The sequence below is a fragment of the Apiospora phragmitis genome (genome assembly GCF_038363925.1).
Source record: "Apiospora phragmitis strain CBS 135458 chromosome Unknown utg000003l:1.0-2676785.0:1.0-2680665.0, whole genome shotgun sequence".
Classification (NCBI taxonomy): Eukaryota; Fungi; Ascomycota; class Sordariomycetes; order Amphisphaeriales; family Apiosporaceae; genus Apiospora; species Apiospora phragmitis.
Genome location: NW_027117401.1, coordinates 1,690,015 through 1,706,597, shown reverse-complemented (window position 1 = coordinate 1,706,597; position 16,583 = coordinate 1,690,015). Strand labels below are relative to the sequence as shown.

General features: G+C 53.9%; 6 protein-coding genes across 6 annotated transcripts; all 6 read left to right on the top strand.

Moving 5' to 3' along the window:
- Nucleotides 1-708: 708 nt before the first annotated feature.
- PG994_002887 (uncharacterized protein) lies at nt 709-1,860 on the top strand (the record flags this gene model as incomplete). The annotated part of the gene is made up of 2 exons (XM_066854296.1): nt 709-736; nt 893-1,860. The coding sequence occupies 2 exons, from the start codon at nt 709-711 to the stop codon at nt 1,858-1,860; spliced, it is 996 nt and encodes a 331-aa protein (XP_066720151.1).
- A 1,048-nt stretch (nt 1,861-2,908) lies between these two features.
- On the top strand, nt 2,909-4,193 carry PG994_002886 (uncharacterized protein; the record flags this gene model as incomplete). Its single annotated transcript, XM_066854295.1, has 2 exons — nt 2,909-3,279; nt 3,317-4,193. 2 exons carry the CDS (start codon nt 2,909-2,911, stop codon nt 4,191-4,193), a joined length of 1,248 nt encoding a protein of 415 aa, XP_066720150.1.
- A 1,612-nt stretch (nt 4,194-5,805) lies between these two features.
- On the top strand, nt 5,806-7,061 carry PG994_002885 (uncharacterized protein; the record flags this gene model as incomplete). The annotated part of the gene is made up of 2 exons (XM_066854294.1): nt 5,806-6,100; nt 6,163-7,061. The coding sequence occupies 2 exons, from the start codon at nt 5,806-5,808 to the stop codon at nt 7,059-7,061; spliced, it is 1,194 nt and encodes a 397-aa protein (XP_066720149.1).
- Nucleotides 7,062-8,550: 1,489 nt separating this feature from the next.
- Nucleotides 8,551-10,062, top strand: PG994_002884 (uncharacterized protein; the record flags this gene model as incomplete). Its single annotated transcript, XM_066854293.1, has 1 exon — nt 8,551-10,062. One exon carries the CDS (start codon nt 8,551-8,553, stop codon nt 10,060-10,062), a length of 1,512 nt encoding a protein of 503 aa, XP_066720148.1.
- A 1,648-nt stretch (nt 10,063-11,710) lies between these two features.
- On the top strand, nt 11,711-11,995 carry PG994_002883 (uncharacterized protein; the record flags this gene model as incomplete). The annotated part of the gene is made up of 1 exon (XM_066854292.1): nt 11,711-11,995. The coding sequence occupies one exon, from the start codon at nt 11,711-11,713 to the stop codon at nt 11,993-11,995; it is 285 nt and encodes a 94-aa protein (XP_066720147.1).
- A 1,408-nt stretch (nt 11,996-13,403) lies between these two features.
- PG994_002882 (uncharacterized protein) lies at nt 13,404-15,361 on the top strand (the record flags this gene model as incomplete). Its single annotated transcript, XM_066854291.1, has 2 exons — nt 13,404-14,948; nt 14,969-15,361. 2 exons carry the CDS (start codon nt 13,404-13,406, stop codon nt 15,359-15,361), a joined length of 1,938 nt encoding a protein of 645 aa, XP_066720146.1.
- Between the last annotated feature and the right edge of the window lie 1,222 nt (nt 15,362-16,583).

The following is a 16,583-nucleotide window of genomic DNA, read 5'->3' as shown; positions in this document are numbered from 1 at the left end:
ACTCAAGACGTCGAATTGGTCTAGGAGTATTGTGGTGCGAGTATATATACTTCTCTTGTTACATATTGACATCTACATACATATCTATCTTTCGTTCCAACTGAGATTATCTTCATTGCTAATATGTGCGTTCGACGATTCCGGTGACCAGGTCTTCCCCTCCGATGCATCTGCGATCAGTGAAAAGAGATGGAGATTCGAGTGGAAATGTCGATCAGTTGTTAACTGTTGGATATTTACCTATTTCGGTCTCGAGTGCCGAAAAAGTTGGTTGATTTCGTACCCTGATGAAACATGCAGTAAGTGTGCTGGTAGTATCGGTTGCTCAAGCAGGGAGGGCATGACGGCGTGGTTCATTTACTCCAGACAGTCGACACCCCCGGTTTTCATCTGAACTCAAGGCGAGGTTGCCATACTTGCGGAGACCAGAGCAGTAAACACCGGCAATGTCACAGTTTCAACCGCCTCGACTTACCATTCTACCGAAATAACCCGCGGGACACTCGGGCGCAGGTCCACTTTGGACGGGAGTTGAAACGGCGCCAAGAGCGAAACCAATTAAACTGCATTTTTCATGAGCGACGATGGTTGCATCTTTACGAGTCGCGGAGCCTCAACACCAGCGCATTCGAAGTGGAGTGCGATGAGATCGGCATGGGATGCTGAGCCATGGGCATGATGAATATGAATGTGATAAATACTTGAAGCATGGCACGCCCTGCGACATTCTCATCACGTTCGTTTGATTCATCTGTGAACCGCTTGTTTTTCTCACACCCTTTCGTTCAACCTTGTACATTCGTTTCGCCGGTGACGACTTTCTGTCCCGTTTAACTTCTACTCCCACATTCTTTAGCAGCATCAGGATGCCTTCCTCTTCCATTCTTTCGAGCGGCGCCGCCGTCGCCCTCTTTCGCCCAAGCGGCGCTCGCCTACACGCAGGTCAACGTACCCGCGCCCTTCATGACCAAGAACATCGACCCCATCGTGTTCCCCGGCGCCTTCGACAAGTCGCACCTGCACTCCTTCTTCGGCGCCGACGGCGTGACGGCCAGCACCAACAAGAGCGCCGAGCTGGAGAAGTCGTGCACCAACGCCGACAACCCCAACGACCTGTCCATCTACTGGGTGCCCACCTTCCTCTACACCGCGGACGGCGGCAAGTCGTACAAGCCCATGCCGCTCTCGCGCTTCAGCGCCTACTACAACCTCGGCGAGACGCCCGCCGAGGTGCCCTTCCCGCAGGACCTCAAGATGGTGGCGGGCAAGGCCGAGGGGACCAAGCCGGCCGACATGCCGGCCGAGGCCAAGATCGAGTGGGTTTGTGAGGGGATGGCGAACCCGCCGCCACCCGACAAGAACGGCTTCCCGAGCAAGACGTGCGACACGCACATCCAGACGCTGCTGTACTTCCCGCAGTGCGTCAACGAGGCGACGCTCGAGACGGCCTACAAGGACCGCGCGCACGGGACGCCCAACTGGTGCCCCGCGGGCATGAAGAGCATGCCGCAGCTGCGGTTCAGCATCCGGTACGACGCGCGCAAGGTGCTGCCGAACGGCTGGGACGGCGTCGCGCCCTTCCGGCAGGCTTGCGGCGACAACATCTACTGCTCGCACGGCGACTTTATTAATGGCTGGACCCCGACCGCCGCCAAGAACATGGTCGCGACCACCAGCGACAAGTACCACTTCGCGGCCGTCGACGGCGACCGCGGCAGGGCCGGCGACAAGCAGACGTGCACGCAGCGCGACGCGGACCCGGGCCACGGCACGTCGGACTACGCCGAGAGCGTCAAGCTCATGGGCAAGCGGTCGGTCGAGGCGGTCGGCTGGAACTCGCGCAGCCGGTTCAAGATCTAAACTCTCACTTTAGCTTGGCCATTGTTGCCATGTACAAATACTGCCACTGTTGAAAGACGGGGCGGATGTTCGTGTAAATACTTCTTTTTCGGATTTATTGTATCATAGCAAGCGGTTCATGATACTACAGACCTACTTCTCCAAACCAACATCAGCCATGCAGAGTCCTCAATTCGTGATTTCTTCCGCATCAAGTAGCTACTCGAAGCCACCGGCAGACCGCCTTCGCAGCTTCTAGAATGTGAACTATATTCGGCTTTAACGGCATGATGGAGAGAGGAGTGGAGGGCGTCGATAGTTGAGGCGAGCCACGCGCCTCACGCCTCGCAACATTGAAACTAATAAGTTCATTTTCTGGTGCATTGGTACGATCCCCGAATCTGGGCCGAGCAGCTTAACTAACTCCCCCACAGCAGATGTTCTGGCGGCTTCTAACGCCTGAGGATTGCGCATTTCCTCGCATTTCCAAGAAAGATTCTGATGGAATAGCCTGAAGAAAGGACAGCACTTCACGATATATCTGAAATGTAATTGGTCCGGTATCTGAATGACGTGCTAGTCTTAGCTCCGGAAGAGGGAGTAATGCGGAAATAAATCCATTCCAGTGCTAGTCTCTGTGCGTTAAAGATTCAAGAATTGGTAATCGCCAATGAATTGGGGTGAAAGTTCCCCCTTAGTGCCACCGCTTTTGTATGCAAAGCTAGCAACGGCCCGCAACCTACGTACAACAGTTACACGCTATTTTGGGGAGACGCAATGCAAAAGCAGGTGGCAGAGGGTGCGTTATATGTTCCATGACCTTTCCAGCTTATTAATCGCTGGTCTGAATGGGTGGTCTGAATAATGCGAATGGGATGGTACCACATAAGACGACTGGATATAAAGCCGGAGAGATTGCCACGGGTCCAATGCGCTTTGGAATATTACTCAGCAATTTTATCTGGCTTTGCGATAGACCAAGAAGACATACAATTGACGGCTGCTTCCTTGTGTTCAGCGTTTCATTTCTTAATCTTTTTCGCCTACGTAACACCAGAAAACCATCATCATGTCGAACGAGGCCATCGACAATGTCGCCGCCGAGGGCATCTCCTACTTCACCCCGGCCCAGGTCCCTCCCTCGGGCACCGGCATAGCCTCCAAGCTCGAGGGCCAGCCGCTGCCCAAGCTCTTCACCCCCCTGAAGCTGCGCGGCGTCACCTTCCCGAACCGCATCTTCCTGTCGCCGCTGTGCCAGTACTCGGCCAAGAACGGCTACGCCAACGACTGGCACCTGACCCACCTGGGCGGCATCATCCAGCGCGGGCCCGGCCTGGCCATCGTCGAGGCCACCGCCGTCCAGGCCAATGGCCGCATCACCCCGCAGGACGTCGGCCTCTGGGAGGACGGCCAGATCGAGCCCCTTAAGAGGATCGTCGAGTTTGCCCACGGCCAGTCCCAGAAGATTGCCATCCAGCTCGCCCACGCGGGGCGCAAGGCCACCACCGTCGCCCCCCTGGCTCGACCTGAACGGCGTCGCCACCAAGGAGGTCGGCGGCTGGCCCGACGACATCGTCGCGCCCTCGGCCATTCCGTGGCTCGAGGGCGTCAACCCGACCCCGCGCGCCCTCTCGATCGAGGAGATCGAGCAGTTCAAGCGGGACTTTGTCACGGCCACGAAGCGCGCCGTCGTGGCCGGCTTCGACGCCATCGAGATCCACAGCGCCCACGGCTACCTGCTGCACGAGTTCGTGAGCCCCGTCAGCAACAAGCGCACCGACCACTACGGCGGCTCCTTCGAGAACCGCACGCGCCTCCTGCTCGAGCTCGTCGAGCAGGTCCGCGCCGCCATCCCCGAGGACATGCCGCTGCTCGTCCGCATCAGCGCGTCCGACTGGTTCGAGTTCACCGAGGAGGGCAGCGACCTGCGCGCCGCGTTCCACCCGACGGCGAGGGCCTCCTGGACCGTCGCGCAGGCCGAAAAGCTGGCGCTCCTACTGGCCGCGCGCGGCGTCGACCTGCTCGACGTCTCGAGCGGCGGCGCCCACCCCAAGGCGGCGGCGCCCATCAAGGCGGGGCCCGGCTACCAGTCGCACTTCTCCCAGTCCATCAAGACGGCGCTGGGCGACCAGACCAGCATGGCCGTCTCCGCCGTCGGCGGCATCAACAACGGGCCCCTCGCCGAGCAGCTGCTGCAGAGCGGCCTCGACGTCGTCATGGCCGGCCGCTGGTTCCAGAAGAACCCCGGTCTGGTTTACACCCTCGCCGACGAGCTCGAGACCGACGTCAAGATGGCGAACCAGATCGGCTGGGGCTTCGGCGGCCGCGGCAAGGCCCGGCAGAAGAAGCTGTAGAGAGAGGAAGTGAGATAGACAAGCGTGTTTGTGTTTAGATAGACATAGAGATTTGCATCGGATGGAGCTGGTGGTGTTTATTCATGATCAATACTGTTATGACTTACGTTTTGACACCTCACTCGTATACCATACATGTACCTTCTTGAGTAGATGAGGCCTTTGGGCAGAATGACTTGACACTGGTGACTTTGCAGAGGGTGCTTGGCAGAACCATCAGTCAAACCGTGACCCATCTGGTTGCTACCTAGCTGAACTGTGACTCGAAGAGTCCTTGCATTAGTCACTACATAAAAATTTCCTTACTGTCCTATGTTCTTACATTGGTATAATAGCGTACGGACCGAAAGAATCCACCATTTGTCTATACGAGTGCACTTCTTGTCACCAGTACAAAGCTATCGATATCAATAGAGGCTGAATGTCAAAGTCTATGGCCAAAACTGCTTTGTCTGCTTTTATTGTGGATTTGACAGAGCTAGTAGGGTGCTTTCATGTGCCATATGAGACAAGGTGAAAGGGGGCCGCCGTTTTCAGCCTTGTGGGTTTGTCTTTGTACGCCTGTCGGTGGACTTGGATGAATAAGTAACATGGACGTACTGGAAAACACCCATCATCCATCATTCCTGACGAGGAACTACCGGACACACTCACGTGAATAACAGACTGAGCACACAACCTTGAACTGAGAATGGCACAATCAGACATCACGATGGGAGATGGTGGCAGCAGTAGCTCAGACGGCACGGTAAGGGGTGCTGGACCAGGGTTCGGCAACTACGTGAAGTCGGATAGCTCTCTGGAAGGAGAAGATCCCGTTTTTCGCAAAGACTTTCCCCTGGTCGACAGCAAAACCAGCCGTTCCAGCCGAGCCCCTGCCAACCCCCGCACAACAGATGGTTTCAACTTTAACAGCAGCCTGGACCATTATTTGTTTCTAGCTGCTGAAGTGAAAAATCTGCAAGGGTTTCCTGCGACTCGAGCGAATTACCAGACAAAACTAAACGAGGTGTTACGAGATTCCCAGAATTGGACGGTGGCGGGGTTTGCCGGCTCACAAGGAGATCCTATCTTGTCCAATAGACTTGGCGCGGCTATACTTCCCGAATTTGACGAGTTGATCTATAAGTCGAGGGAGCAGGGTAAGTAACGTTCGAGACTCAACCCTTCCTATCCCATGCGCCATCGGGTGGGCCAAGTACGCGGCTTCTTGCAGGTTTTGCTTACATTGCCCCCTGAAACATGTGGGTTATTCCATGGAAAATGATACTAACGCCGAGTGTTAACAGGTAGAGAGATTGAGTATCTGAAGGAGCAGAGGAGCAAGCTGGTAACATGACTTTTTGCTGTGGAATCCTTCCTGGCCCATTGTGTCTCGGGAGGTCTTCAGGGGTAGCATTACAAATCTTGTCTGCACCTCTTCTTGAGACATTTGGTCTATTCTCCGAGAGAGAGCATTGCTAACGCCGAGTGTTAATAGGAGGAGATGTACAAATCAACAAAGTTCCAGGTCAATCAATCAGGAAATCAGGGCAACATCGATGCGGAATTCGTCAGTAAATTTGCTGCGCGGTTCGGCCCCGAACTTGCTGGCCACTTGACTCACAAGCAGATGATCGAATTGTGCATCACGTGGGCGACCTTTTGGATCCGTCTCCGGACGAGAAGCGTCGTCACCACCGCGAGGGACGACTTCAAGCACGCGACTTGGGCTGAGAACGAGTACAAGAAGGACGGCTATATGGAAGTCGTGCGGGAGAATAACGATTTGGTCCATGCGCCGAACATGGCAGGAGACCTGCTCCTGGCGCCCGTCAACGCGATCAAGAACAGTCAGGGTGAACCCATGCTCCTATCCGTCTTCGAGAAGGTTTACCGCATTAGCAGAGAAGACGCACTGGATTTACGTGAGTAGGAAGGAGATAGTACCCCCGAGTTTTGCCACGATTTACTGACATACATTGCCTAGTCCGCTATGCGCACGAGAAGAACGACTTGACGCGCCACACCGAGGCGGCCAAGCTCTTCACCTACATGGCGAACTACCTCGACGAGTATTTCTCCTGGAGAAACATTGTTTCCACCACTGTAAAAGCCAAGGGTGGTGCCCAATTTAAAGCCGATCTGGCAAGTCTGGATACGTTGCTCGACAGTGCCATCGGCGTAATGCTCCGGATTATCCGCGAACGGAGAGACGGGGGCCCCGAAGGAGTACAGGTCGAGCAGCATTGGCCTGCTCTCGAACGTGCCTTGGTACCGGTGAACCAAGCAGTTACAGGTATCACCAACCGGTATGCACTCGATAAGGACTCAAGATTTCGAAACGAAACAGTCCGGAGAGCTGTACATGGCTTCCCGACCAAATCAGAGTTCGAAATGCAAGAACCGCCGTGGATGCCCTCTATGCTGCTCCCGCAACCTCCACCCCCATCCTCAATGTATCAGCAAAATCAATCATTCCAGGGTCAACCAACTGGACCAGCGCCAGGTCAAGGACAGGTGCCTAATTATAGGACACAGGCACCTCCATTCAACAACTTCGCGCAGCCTCCGGGATACACGGGCTACAACAATTTCTACCCACAGGCCAACTACTACCCCGGCAACGGCTTCGATGCCGGCTACGTCTACAACCCCAACAACGCCTTCGCTTACAACCCCGAAGTGGGATATCCAACTCCAACCGGCTACCCGGGCCAGGCTGCCCCCCGGCCGCAACAGCAACCCATGTACGGCGGGGGCCTTAAAAGGCGGAGAAAGACCCCGACGGGCGAAGGCGAACTCAAGCGTGCCCGCTGGTCCGACGATCTGGAGCCGCAGGACTTCGAGCCCCTCGTTGTTAAGAGACCTAAGATTGCGGCTTTTTAGTAGAATGGCAATCAAGAGTGCCTGGGTGGGTGGATAGTGGTGGCATACAGAGTGTTTCCATATGCGTCGCAGGAGTGTTAAGGAGATTTGTTTCCTGATGGGGATGGCTGCTCTAGGTCTTGTTTTGATTGCGTCTTTTTATTGAAAACGTTTACTTAGCTCATTCTATTATATAGCTTAACACTAAATAATAAAGTAGCCTGTTTAATTTCAGTTGTATTACGTAGAGGAAAGGAGATAAAACCAAAAAGGGGTGAAAAAGTGACTGTAGGTAAAGTTGACCCCTATCGACTTTGAGTAATATTTTGTTGATCTACCTACCGCTATACTGCACCGGCCCAGACGATATAAACTGGGTTAATTTGAATGTATGAAGGATTTGTCTGGATGAGAGCATCCTGGCCTTTGTATTTTGAATTCCTAGATTCTCAGGATGAGACAACCGGTGAGCTGTGACCACCAGTACCGTTTAAACATCCAAGTCAAATCTATGGACCTAAACAGGATCACAGGAGCCTATTAAAAATGGACCCTGAGCTGCTATTATAGGAGACTATTGCATGCGTGATCACAACCACAGTAGGGTAAGGATAGACACACTTGAGCAGAAAGAGCGCACCCTTTTTGATCTAGCTTGTCTTGACATTGCTTGCTGCGAGAGCCCCTATTCGCATTAAATCAAGTAGCCAACGAGACTCATAGTGGTTGCTAAACCCGATATTTTAAATCTGCAGACAGAAGTGGTAAACTTGAAACCCTAATCCCAACAACGAATAAGGGGGGCACATTTCTATATTCTAGGATTCTGGTAGCTTCTTTATTCCAAGATGTGAGGCAACAACAGAGTAACTTCTTTGTTATTCAGGTTTACAATGGTCGGTTGGCTCCCATAGGAAAACAAGCAAGCTCGCATACTGGGACACCCAGGGCCAATCAGCAATGAGCCTTGTGCAACAGAATATTCACTCTCCTGGTAGCCCTCCTCCTTTACTCTGGTACCCATAAGCCACTGTGACTACACTCTTGGTACAGTCCGAAAAGGTTGTTAGCTTTAATGACAGGCACATACTCCCAGTTTCGTCATCTCCCACTAGCTTTGGTGACAATCGGAGACAACACTCTTGGGCTGTCACAGGACAATTATAATTCCCGTCAGCCGTCGGCAGTTTTCTGGTTGTATTGAATGCATTACGGTCTCGCTTTTGGGATTCATTAGACTCTTGTACAGACAACAATCGATATATGTACCGTTTGTGCAACTACCTAATAATAAGCTTGCTTCAGTCTAGGCAACGGTGCGTCTCCATGCACTTTGCGAAGCATTCCGCACGATACCACCCCGGGTATAAATATCTTTCTCTATTCTAGAGACTTACTTAAGTCAGTTCATCCTTATCCAGTAAACGAATTGGGAACGACAGATATCCTCAGCACAACGATTCTCAGAAACCACCGTTAGCACGAGAAAGATCCAATAACGTATTTGACGATGGCAAGAAACAACGGTTACATCAATGAACTGCGCGAGAACGCCATCTGCGTCAAGACGGCGAGCGACCCAGACTGGCACGACTACGCTGCCACCTACAACATACGGCTGCCGTATATCCCACTGGCAGTCGTCCTTCCCGAGACGGCCGCACAGGTATCCGTCGCGGTGGTGAGCGCAGGTCGCCACGGCCTCCAGGTCCAGGCACGCAGCGGGGGGCATTCGTACACGTCGTTCAGCCACGGGGGCCGGGACGGCGCCGTGGTGGTCGACCTGCGGCAGATGCAGGACGTGGTCCTGTGCCACGAGCACGACGAGTTCGACGGCGCGATCGCCAGAGTAGGCGGCGGCATCCGCCTCGGCAACCTCGCCCTGCAGCTCTTCGACCAGGGCAAGCGCTCCCTCGCCCACGGCACCTGTCCCAGTGTTGGCATTGGTGGCCATTTCACCCACGGAGGCTATGGCCATTGCTCGCGCGCCTGGGGACTCGCGATGGACCAGATTGTGGCGCTGGACGTGGTGCTCGCGGACGGGAGCTTGGTCCACGCGACGGAGCGCGAGAATGAAGACATCTACTATGCGATGCGCGGCGCTGCCGAATCGTTCGGCATTGTCGTCAATTTCTATTTGCAGACGCAGCCGGCACCTGAGAAGGTAGTTCGCTGGACATACGAGTTCGGCGATCTGATCAGCGATATGGGGATGCAGGGCGCGGTCTCCGCCATGTTAAACTTGCAAGAACTCATGCAGGACGGCTCCTTGGTCGACCGCCAGCTCAGTTTCGGGGTCAACCTGGGCAAGCAACGATTTGGTCTCAGTGGCGTCTACTTGGGCTCCCTTGAGAACTTCGCCAACAAGATCCAGCCTGCGTTTCTTCAATGTTTCCCCAAGGCGCCGGAGAGGGGCGGTCAGTGCGAGGTGCTGGGGTGGCTCAAGAACCTCGAGTCGTGGTCTGGTGGCGATCCGCTGTCATTGGATTCCGCTGTACGCGGTAACTTCTTCGCCAAGAGCGTGACGGTGCCAGAGCCGGGACTGTCGGCCGCCGCGCTGACGAGCTACTTCGAGCACATCGCATCAGTTTCCGCGCCAAGCCACAAGAAAAGCGAAGAAAGGGAGGAGCAACAGGCCCAGGAGGAACACGACATCGGCTGGTTCGTCATCATCGATCTATACGGCGGCGCCGACAGCCAGATCAACAACACCGCCCGCCACAGCGACGCCGCGTACCCGCACCGGTCCGCGCTGTGGGTGGCGCAGCACTACGCCTTTACCGACAACGAGCGGCCGTTCCCCGCGGCGGGCCTCGCGTTCGTCGAGGGCCTCAACGCGGCCATGACCCGGCACATGGGCGGCCGCTGCGCGGCGTACATCAACTACACCGACTCGAGCCTATCGCGCGAGCGGGCGCACGCGCTCTACTACGGCGACGCGGTCCTGCGCCGGCTGCGCGCCACTAAGAAGCGGGTCGATCCCGGAAACGTCTTTGCGCATCCGCAGTCCGTCATCGCATAGACAAAAGAGAGGTGGATATATTACGGCACACCGTGGGGTCGTGGATGGATGAGAGGGTTCATGAGTATGTGTGTACGATGGGCGTAGATTGATCATTAGAGAGCAGATGACAAGGCAGGTCTGCATAGAAAGGCGCTTGGGGCTACTCCGCCTTCAGGAGATATGAGTCAATCAATGAATATTTCCTAACTACTTTATGGACTCCTCTGTTTCTTTTCGTCCATATTGGCCTCCTAGAAGTTGTTATCCCCATATTGCTGTCACCCTCGGTCCCGTCAGGGTATTATGCAACAGGCTATAACACTTCCGAAGGAGCACTATTCCTGAAGCTTTTATCCCCCGACAGGAACTGATGCTGGCCTCATAGGGGAAGTGCACCGGTGAACACCGGATGGCCCCCCTGGGAAAAGTCTTTGAAAGAACCGTTAAGCGGCAATAAGTTGCACATGAGGTATACGTAGTATCCGGCTTGGAATGTACAGCATTAAACCGGGATTAGTATGGCTGGAAGACAGTTATAAAGTAGGCATTTCCATGTCTTTGAGACGTTGTCTCATGGCCTCGCAAAGATCCCAATCCTCGAGACTAGGAGCCGCATCCGGGAAGGAGCATCAAAGACAAAGACACATGGATGGGTTACATCCCAAACGACTGCTTACCAGACTTTCCTTGCTTTCCTACATAATTTCCCCTTATTCGGGTCAACTTTTAGTTCACGAACAATGACAGTCGCCGTCAGATAACACCACTTGTTATTCAACCCCTATATTTACACAACTCAGCAGGACTCTTTGCCCTGATCGTATGAAAAATGGCGAACAACAGCCCCGATGAAGGTCATGTACTGTTTCATCTCGAAAACGTACAAATGGGTCCCGGCTTCGGTACTTCCCTGCGACAAAAGTTTGACGCGTATGTAACAAAGCTGGAGGGTAACCGCGAAGAATGCAACATAGGGACAGATGATCGCTCCGAGAGCTCCGTAGCGTTTTACGGAAATGCACCGGCGAAACAGCTCCTCACCGACTTGAAGGAAGGAACCGATGCAGCCGCTTACAAAAGCATGCTCGGACCGGCCATCAGCGACAACAAAACCAGGGCCGACCTTCAGAACCATGTCACCGAGTTGGTCCAGACAGCGCATGAGGCTCGTACCAGGAATTCTGTCAGGTATACGCGACATGACCCCTACTGGAACTACCACGTAGACTTTAGAAAAAACATGCTAGACTGGAACGACAAAATCAACGATTACCTCCACGACCTCGACCTCCCTGTCGACACCTTGGTAGCTCTGGTGAAAAAAAAAAAACCATGCAAACAACGCAACAAGCCGAAACATTCGCCACTATCACCACCAATACTTTCAAAGCCACTTACAGGATGGCGCCCGAGGAGGCAGCCGAGCTAGGTATGTTAGAAAATGACCGCTCTGCACTCCCTGCGGAGTAAACGACCGCAGTGGTAACCTTACCCCTTTTTAGTTCGCTGCGCGATCTTGCGTGGAGAGACCTGGGACTTCGCAACTCCGACCCAGAGAAATATGCATCTTCACATTCAGAGTATACATAACTACCTCAATTGGCGCCTAAAATTCCTCGGTCTGGCTCGAGAGAAAACCGAAGACTGCACGCAGCAGGGGCAGGACATGCTCATCCCCCAGGAGTACCGCGACGCCCTTGAACGCGTGGACCCCAGTTTCGACGCGTACCTAGAAGCCGTCTATGCTATGACCCGTTCCCTGCAGATCCGCGACGAGACTAAGGCCACGCAGCTCGAGCTTCCTGCCGACACGTTACGACGTTCGCTCGTGCAGAATATTCGTACCGAGCAATTGTCGGAACGAAAGTTGTGGTCGGGGGGGCCCATTCCAAAAGTCACACATAGCGATGGATACCTGGATTCACGACATCGACGCCTGGAAGACACATAACGCGCGACATCCGCCCTTCGACATAAGTCGCGCCATGCTGACCATGAAACCGCGGAGGCTTTAAAGTATTTAATTGTATCCTTAATACTTTCAAGTTCTTTTTCTAAATTTTCTCCTTTTACGGCTTCGCTGCCCAGTACGTCCTTGGACGGACGAAGGCCTAATAAAGGTTTATTTTTTTATTGACTTTTAACAAGTCAGTATTTATTTTTAAATTTTATATTAGGAGTCTGCCTGATAATCAAGTGATTCAAGGCAGCGGAATTGCAGATAACAGGGGACAACAGACGAGGATAATCTTGACCAATGTAAGACTGCATGTCAATGATGCGTACGTGCCACCCAATCGGTTGTTGGGTTACGTCGCAGCAGCCGCCGCTCCTGCCGTTGTCCTTGGTCCCGCCCCCGTCGTCCCTGCTACCGCCGCTCCTGCCGTCGTCCCTGGTCCCGTCCCCGTCACCACCCCTATCGGCACGAATACCATTCGCGGCCGCTGGAGCTTCGCCGCCGTCGCCTCCGGGAGCTCTTCTACCTCCGCCACTTCTGGTACACGGACTCTGCATAAATTGGGCGGCAAAAAAACACAAAAAAGGAGGCCGCGGCGAACCCGTTCGCCGCACCGCCAGTCCCGAATCGGCCTTCCAAACCGGGGCTGTCGGGCCAGCACCAACTCCGACCAAGAGGGGCATCCGACAAGGCCATGCCCGCCTGGGCCGAAAGCGAAGACGGCTTGTTCTATGACAGCAGTGATGGCTACGACGAAGAAGACACGCCGGTCGCGAGCGTGATCAAGCGGTACGTTGTTGAATCTCCCCCACTGCATGCACACACGGACGCACACACACACACACACGTGTGTTGGCATTACTTCTATGACTGACATCAGACGAATAACCTCTAGTGCGTCCGGCAGCAGTAAGCGAAGGGCCTCACTTGAATTCGGATTGCAGGATAGCGCGGCCAAGAGAACGAAGACCAGCTAGACCTCGGGAGATGGATGGACGCCACCACCCTTAGCGAGTCATCATGGTTCTGCGATTTTATTTTCCCATCATCGTGGTTCTTCCTAATGTATAATAGCTGATATTGTTTCCTTGCTCTTCTACTTATAATAAACGAGGTCATATTTCCCAGTTTGAGCTTCTGTCACTGCCCTCCCTGAAAGGGAACTGCGACTGTCACGGGGTCGACTGCCCCGCATCTACCTAGACATTACCTAAGTAACCTAGCCTAAACCTTCCTCTTCCTCAATTCAATCCTCTTGTAAAGTAACATAACATACTTACTTAAGTAATTGTCTTGAGACTTCTTTTTGTTACCATCTTCGCTGCCGTATCGTGTCGTGTCGTGTCGCCATATACTTGCCGTGAGATTCAGGGAGAGTGAACATGAATATGTTTATGCTGACATGGACCCTGCTATCTTCCACTGTTCTCCAGTTGCTGCCCAGCGTCTCAGCTGGGGCAGCTTCGCCCCCACCCCAGTCGCTGGCGATTTAGCACAAGTCGATCGCCGCATCTGGAAAGCCACTGCCACATCCGGAACATCGGGCCTCGTCTTCAGCTTCCCGTCAAGCCTGGTCTTTCTTCTGGATAAGACTGATGGCGAATGTGTTTTACCAAGCAACGCATCGCACGTTCCTCTGCAAGGCCATGGCCGTGGTTGGATTTTGCCCGAGCTGTCCAATTCCAGCGACTCGGCTTGGATGATTACTGGCAATGGCTCCCTCTCGGTGTATTTCGAGCATGGACAAACCCGTCTCGCCGTTAACGCTTCCCTGGTCTTCCTCACACAGCATCGAGCGCGACCTTACGCTGACATCGATGGCGATGAATTCTCTCTTGCGTTTCCTGGCGCCGGTCGTCTCTCCGATGCGCTCGCTGGCTTCTACTGGGGCACCATGCTGCCGTGCATCGTTGAGCGCACAGCCGCCGCCGAGTACCCCGTCTCCGAGGGATACGTTGTCAGTACACTGGCCGACACATACCAAGGAACGTATCCTGACGTCGACCATGAGTTCCAGGTGAAGGGACGGATTGCGTCGGGCAGTTCCCTCGATCTTGCGGTGGTGCGCCGGATGATTGAACTCGATCTTCGCCTGGCCCGCGAAGACCCTTGCAAACTTTGGCGTGCCCCATGCTCACTGCAGCCGGATGGCCGCCGCGAGTACCACATACGACGCAATAGCGAAGATGGTGCCACCAATGCCAATATGTTCTTGATCACGGGCAATGTTGAGCTGGTCGAGTCGGTCTGGCTCTACGTCGCCCGCACCAAGGACTTCGAATGGCTTCGTGCCAATATCGTCAGCATAGAAGGGGCAATGTGGCTGGTGGAGTCGCATATAGACCCCCTCCGCCGGTTGTGGTCTGATGTCTATTACGAGGACCAAGTGATGAAGGATGGACGCGAGACCATGTCATCGGCCCTCGCCTCTCGGTCTTTTGGCCTTCTTGCCCAACTTGAGCGAGTTTTAGGTCGTAATGATAGCGCACAGCACTACGAAGGGGTAGCCAAATTACTCCTTGACGCCTTGGTCCAGCCACTTCCGATGGGATATTGGGACCATGAGAACAATCGTTTCGTCGACTGGGTCGACCGATCTGGTATCGTCCACGACCATATCCACTTACTGGCCAATATCCTACCCGTAATGCTTGGTGCCACCAACCCAAATCAAACCAGTCGTGTCACAGACTTGGTGCAACGCGAGATGAACGAGTTCCAGCGTTTCCCAACCTTCCTATCCGCCCGCATTGCCAATTACACGCGCAGCGAAATCGGCGATGGTGGACCATACGACCTCTGTGCTGCTGGTCGGTACTGGTGCTGGGACGCGGCATATTGGTCCTGGCGCGGGAGAGGAGACATCCTACGCACACAGCTTGAGACAGTGGCCGAGATGGGTCGCAGTGAAGATTACGTCATGGGAGAGCGTTACGATATGGACTACGTTTATTATATAGACGGAAGCCCATGGCACGGAGCGGCGCATTATTACGGTATCCCTGTGTCTACGCCTGGGTCATGGTCGCAGAGTTCCTAGGCGTTCGCCCAACGGTCGATGCTGATCTCTTGGTGGCTCCGCGCTTGGTTGATGCTGCCACAATCGAGCTCAACCAGCAAGCCTACCAGCTGAGATATATCTACGGGAAGGACAACTTCGTGTTAACAAACCTGGGAAGCGTCGCGCGTACCTTCCAGCTCGATCTAAGCGCCCTGTACCACCAGTCTACTTTCATGATTCAATTAAACGCGAGCACTCCGGAAGAGCCGCTAGTCAGCACAGGTGTCCACGTACAACCCGGAGCCAGTGTAACGATCACTCCGACACAGACGCCCCGCGTCAACGAATTGAAGCTTTGAATCAGGTGACGATTCGGGTTGGGCGACCTTGTATAACGTCATGAGGAACACACTGAGTATGTACGGATCGTGTAGACGTGTATGCAAAGGGTGATTTGACGAGCCATCGCTGCAAACGCTGTCTGACATCACGGCCAAGCTGACGATTGACGCTGCATAATTTGGCGGGTTCCAACCAAGATGTAGGCAGCTGACGACGCAGCCAATATATACCCAGGCGCACCTGGGAACTTTTGGTCTGACAAGTACTTTCGGTAAGCTGGCCAAGCTGCGAATGGGCTGCGGCACCGGTACCCTGACCCCCACTGTTCAAGACTATGCCCCGAGGCCCCGTACCTCATACAGTTTTCCTAGGATCAGAACGCCTCTACATGATAAGGAACAGAGGAGACCTGATATAGCGTCTAGGCTACAGCATCGGCACCTCGCGCTCGGGCTCAATAGCCGCGGTTGATGGCTTCTTGATCAGCCTTATAAGGCTAGCATCACGTCAGCACCACACCGTGGCTACTGCTCTCCTCTGGCGGGTCAAGGATCAGGAAGCATAACACATTGCACAAGGCGAACGAAACCCCTTGCCTCACGACACTATGGAAACTACGTGAGTTTCATATCCGAGCGGCTTAGGTGGTGGCTGAGAGATGGCGTTTTATGCGATTATGGCAACCGCTAAGATATCTCGATTGCATGAACACTGGAAGAATCCTTCAGGCCAGGTAAAAGATCATCGCCTGCCCGTCAAAACTTGTCGCGGAACACATACCGGAATTGGCGGTGAATTAATTGCCGCTTCACGGCATAAATAGAAGCTTAAACGCTTTCTATGGTCCATGGTCAGCGAGCATATTGGTACCCATTGGCTCGGATCGCCATGCAGATGCAACAGTAGAGCTCGCGAAGCCAATTATATCATTTCGTCTTGGCGACATGAACACCAACCATATCATGTATATGTAACTACCATTGATATCAACAGACCGCCCGGCCGCATGGAACCACGAGGAAATTAAATAATCCTCCTCAAAAGTTCTGCAAATTGCTGCCGAGATACAGTGGCATTGAACCAAATTCGACGCAGGCAACGCCCGACCACGCCATCGTTGGGGGTGGCAGGTGGCTCTGCTGACAGTTCAACAGGGGTTGCTCTATGGCACTAATGCAGTAAGATTTGCCCGTTAGACTAACCCTCTATGTGCCACTCTCACATAACCTTGCAGAACTG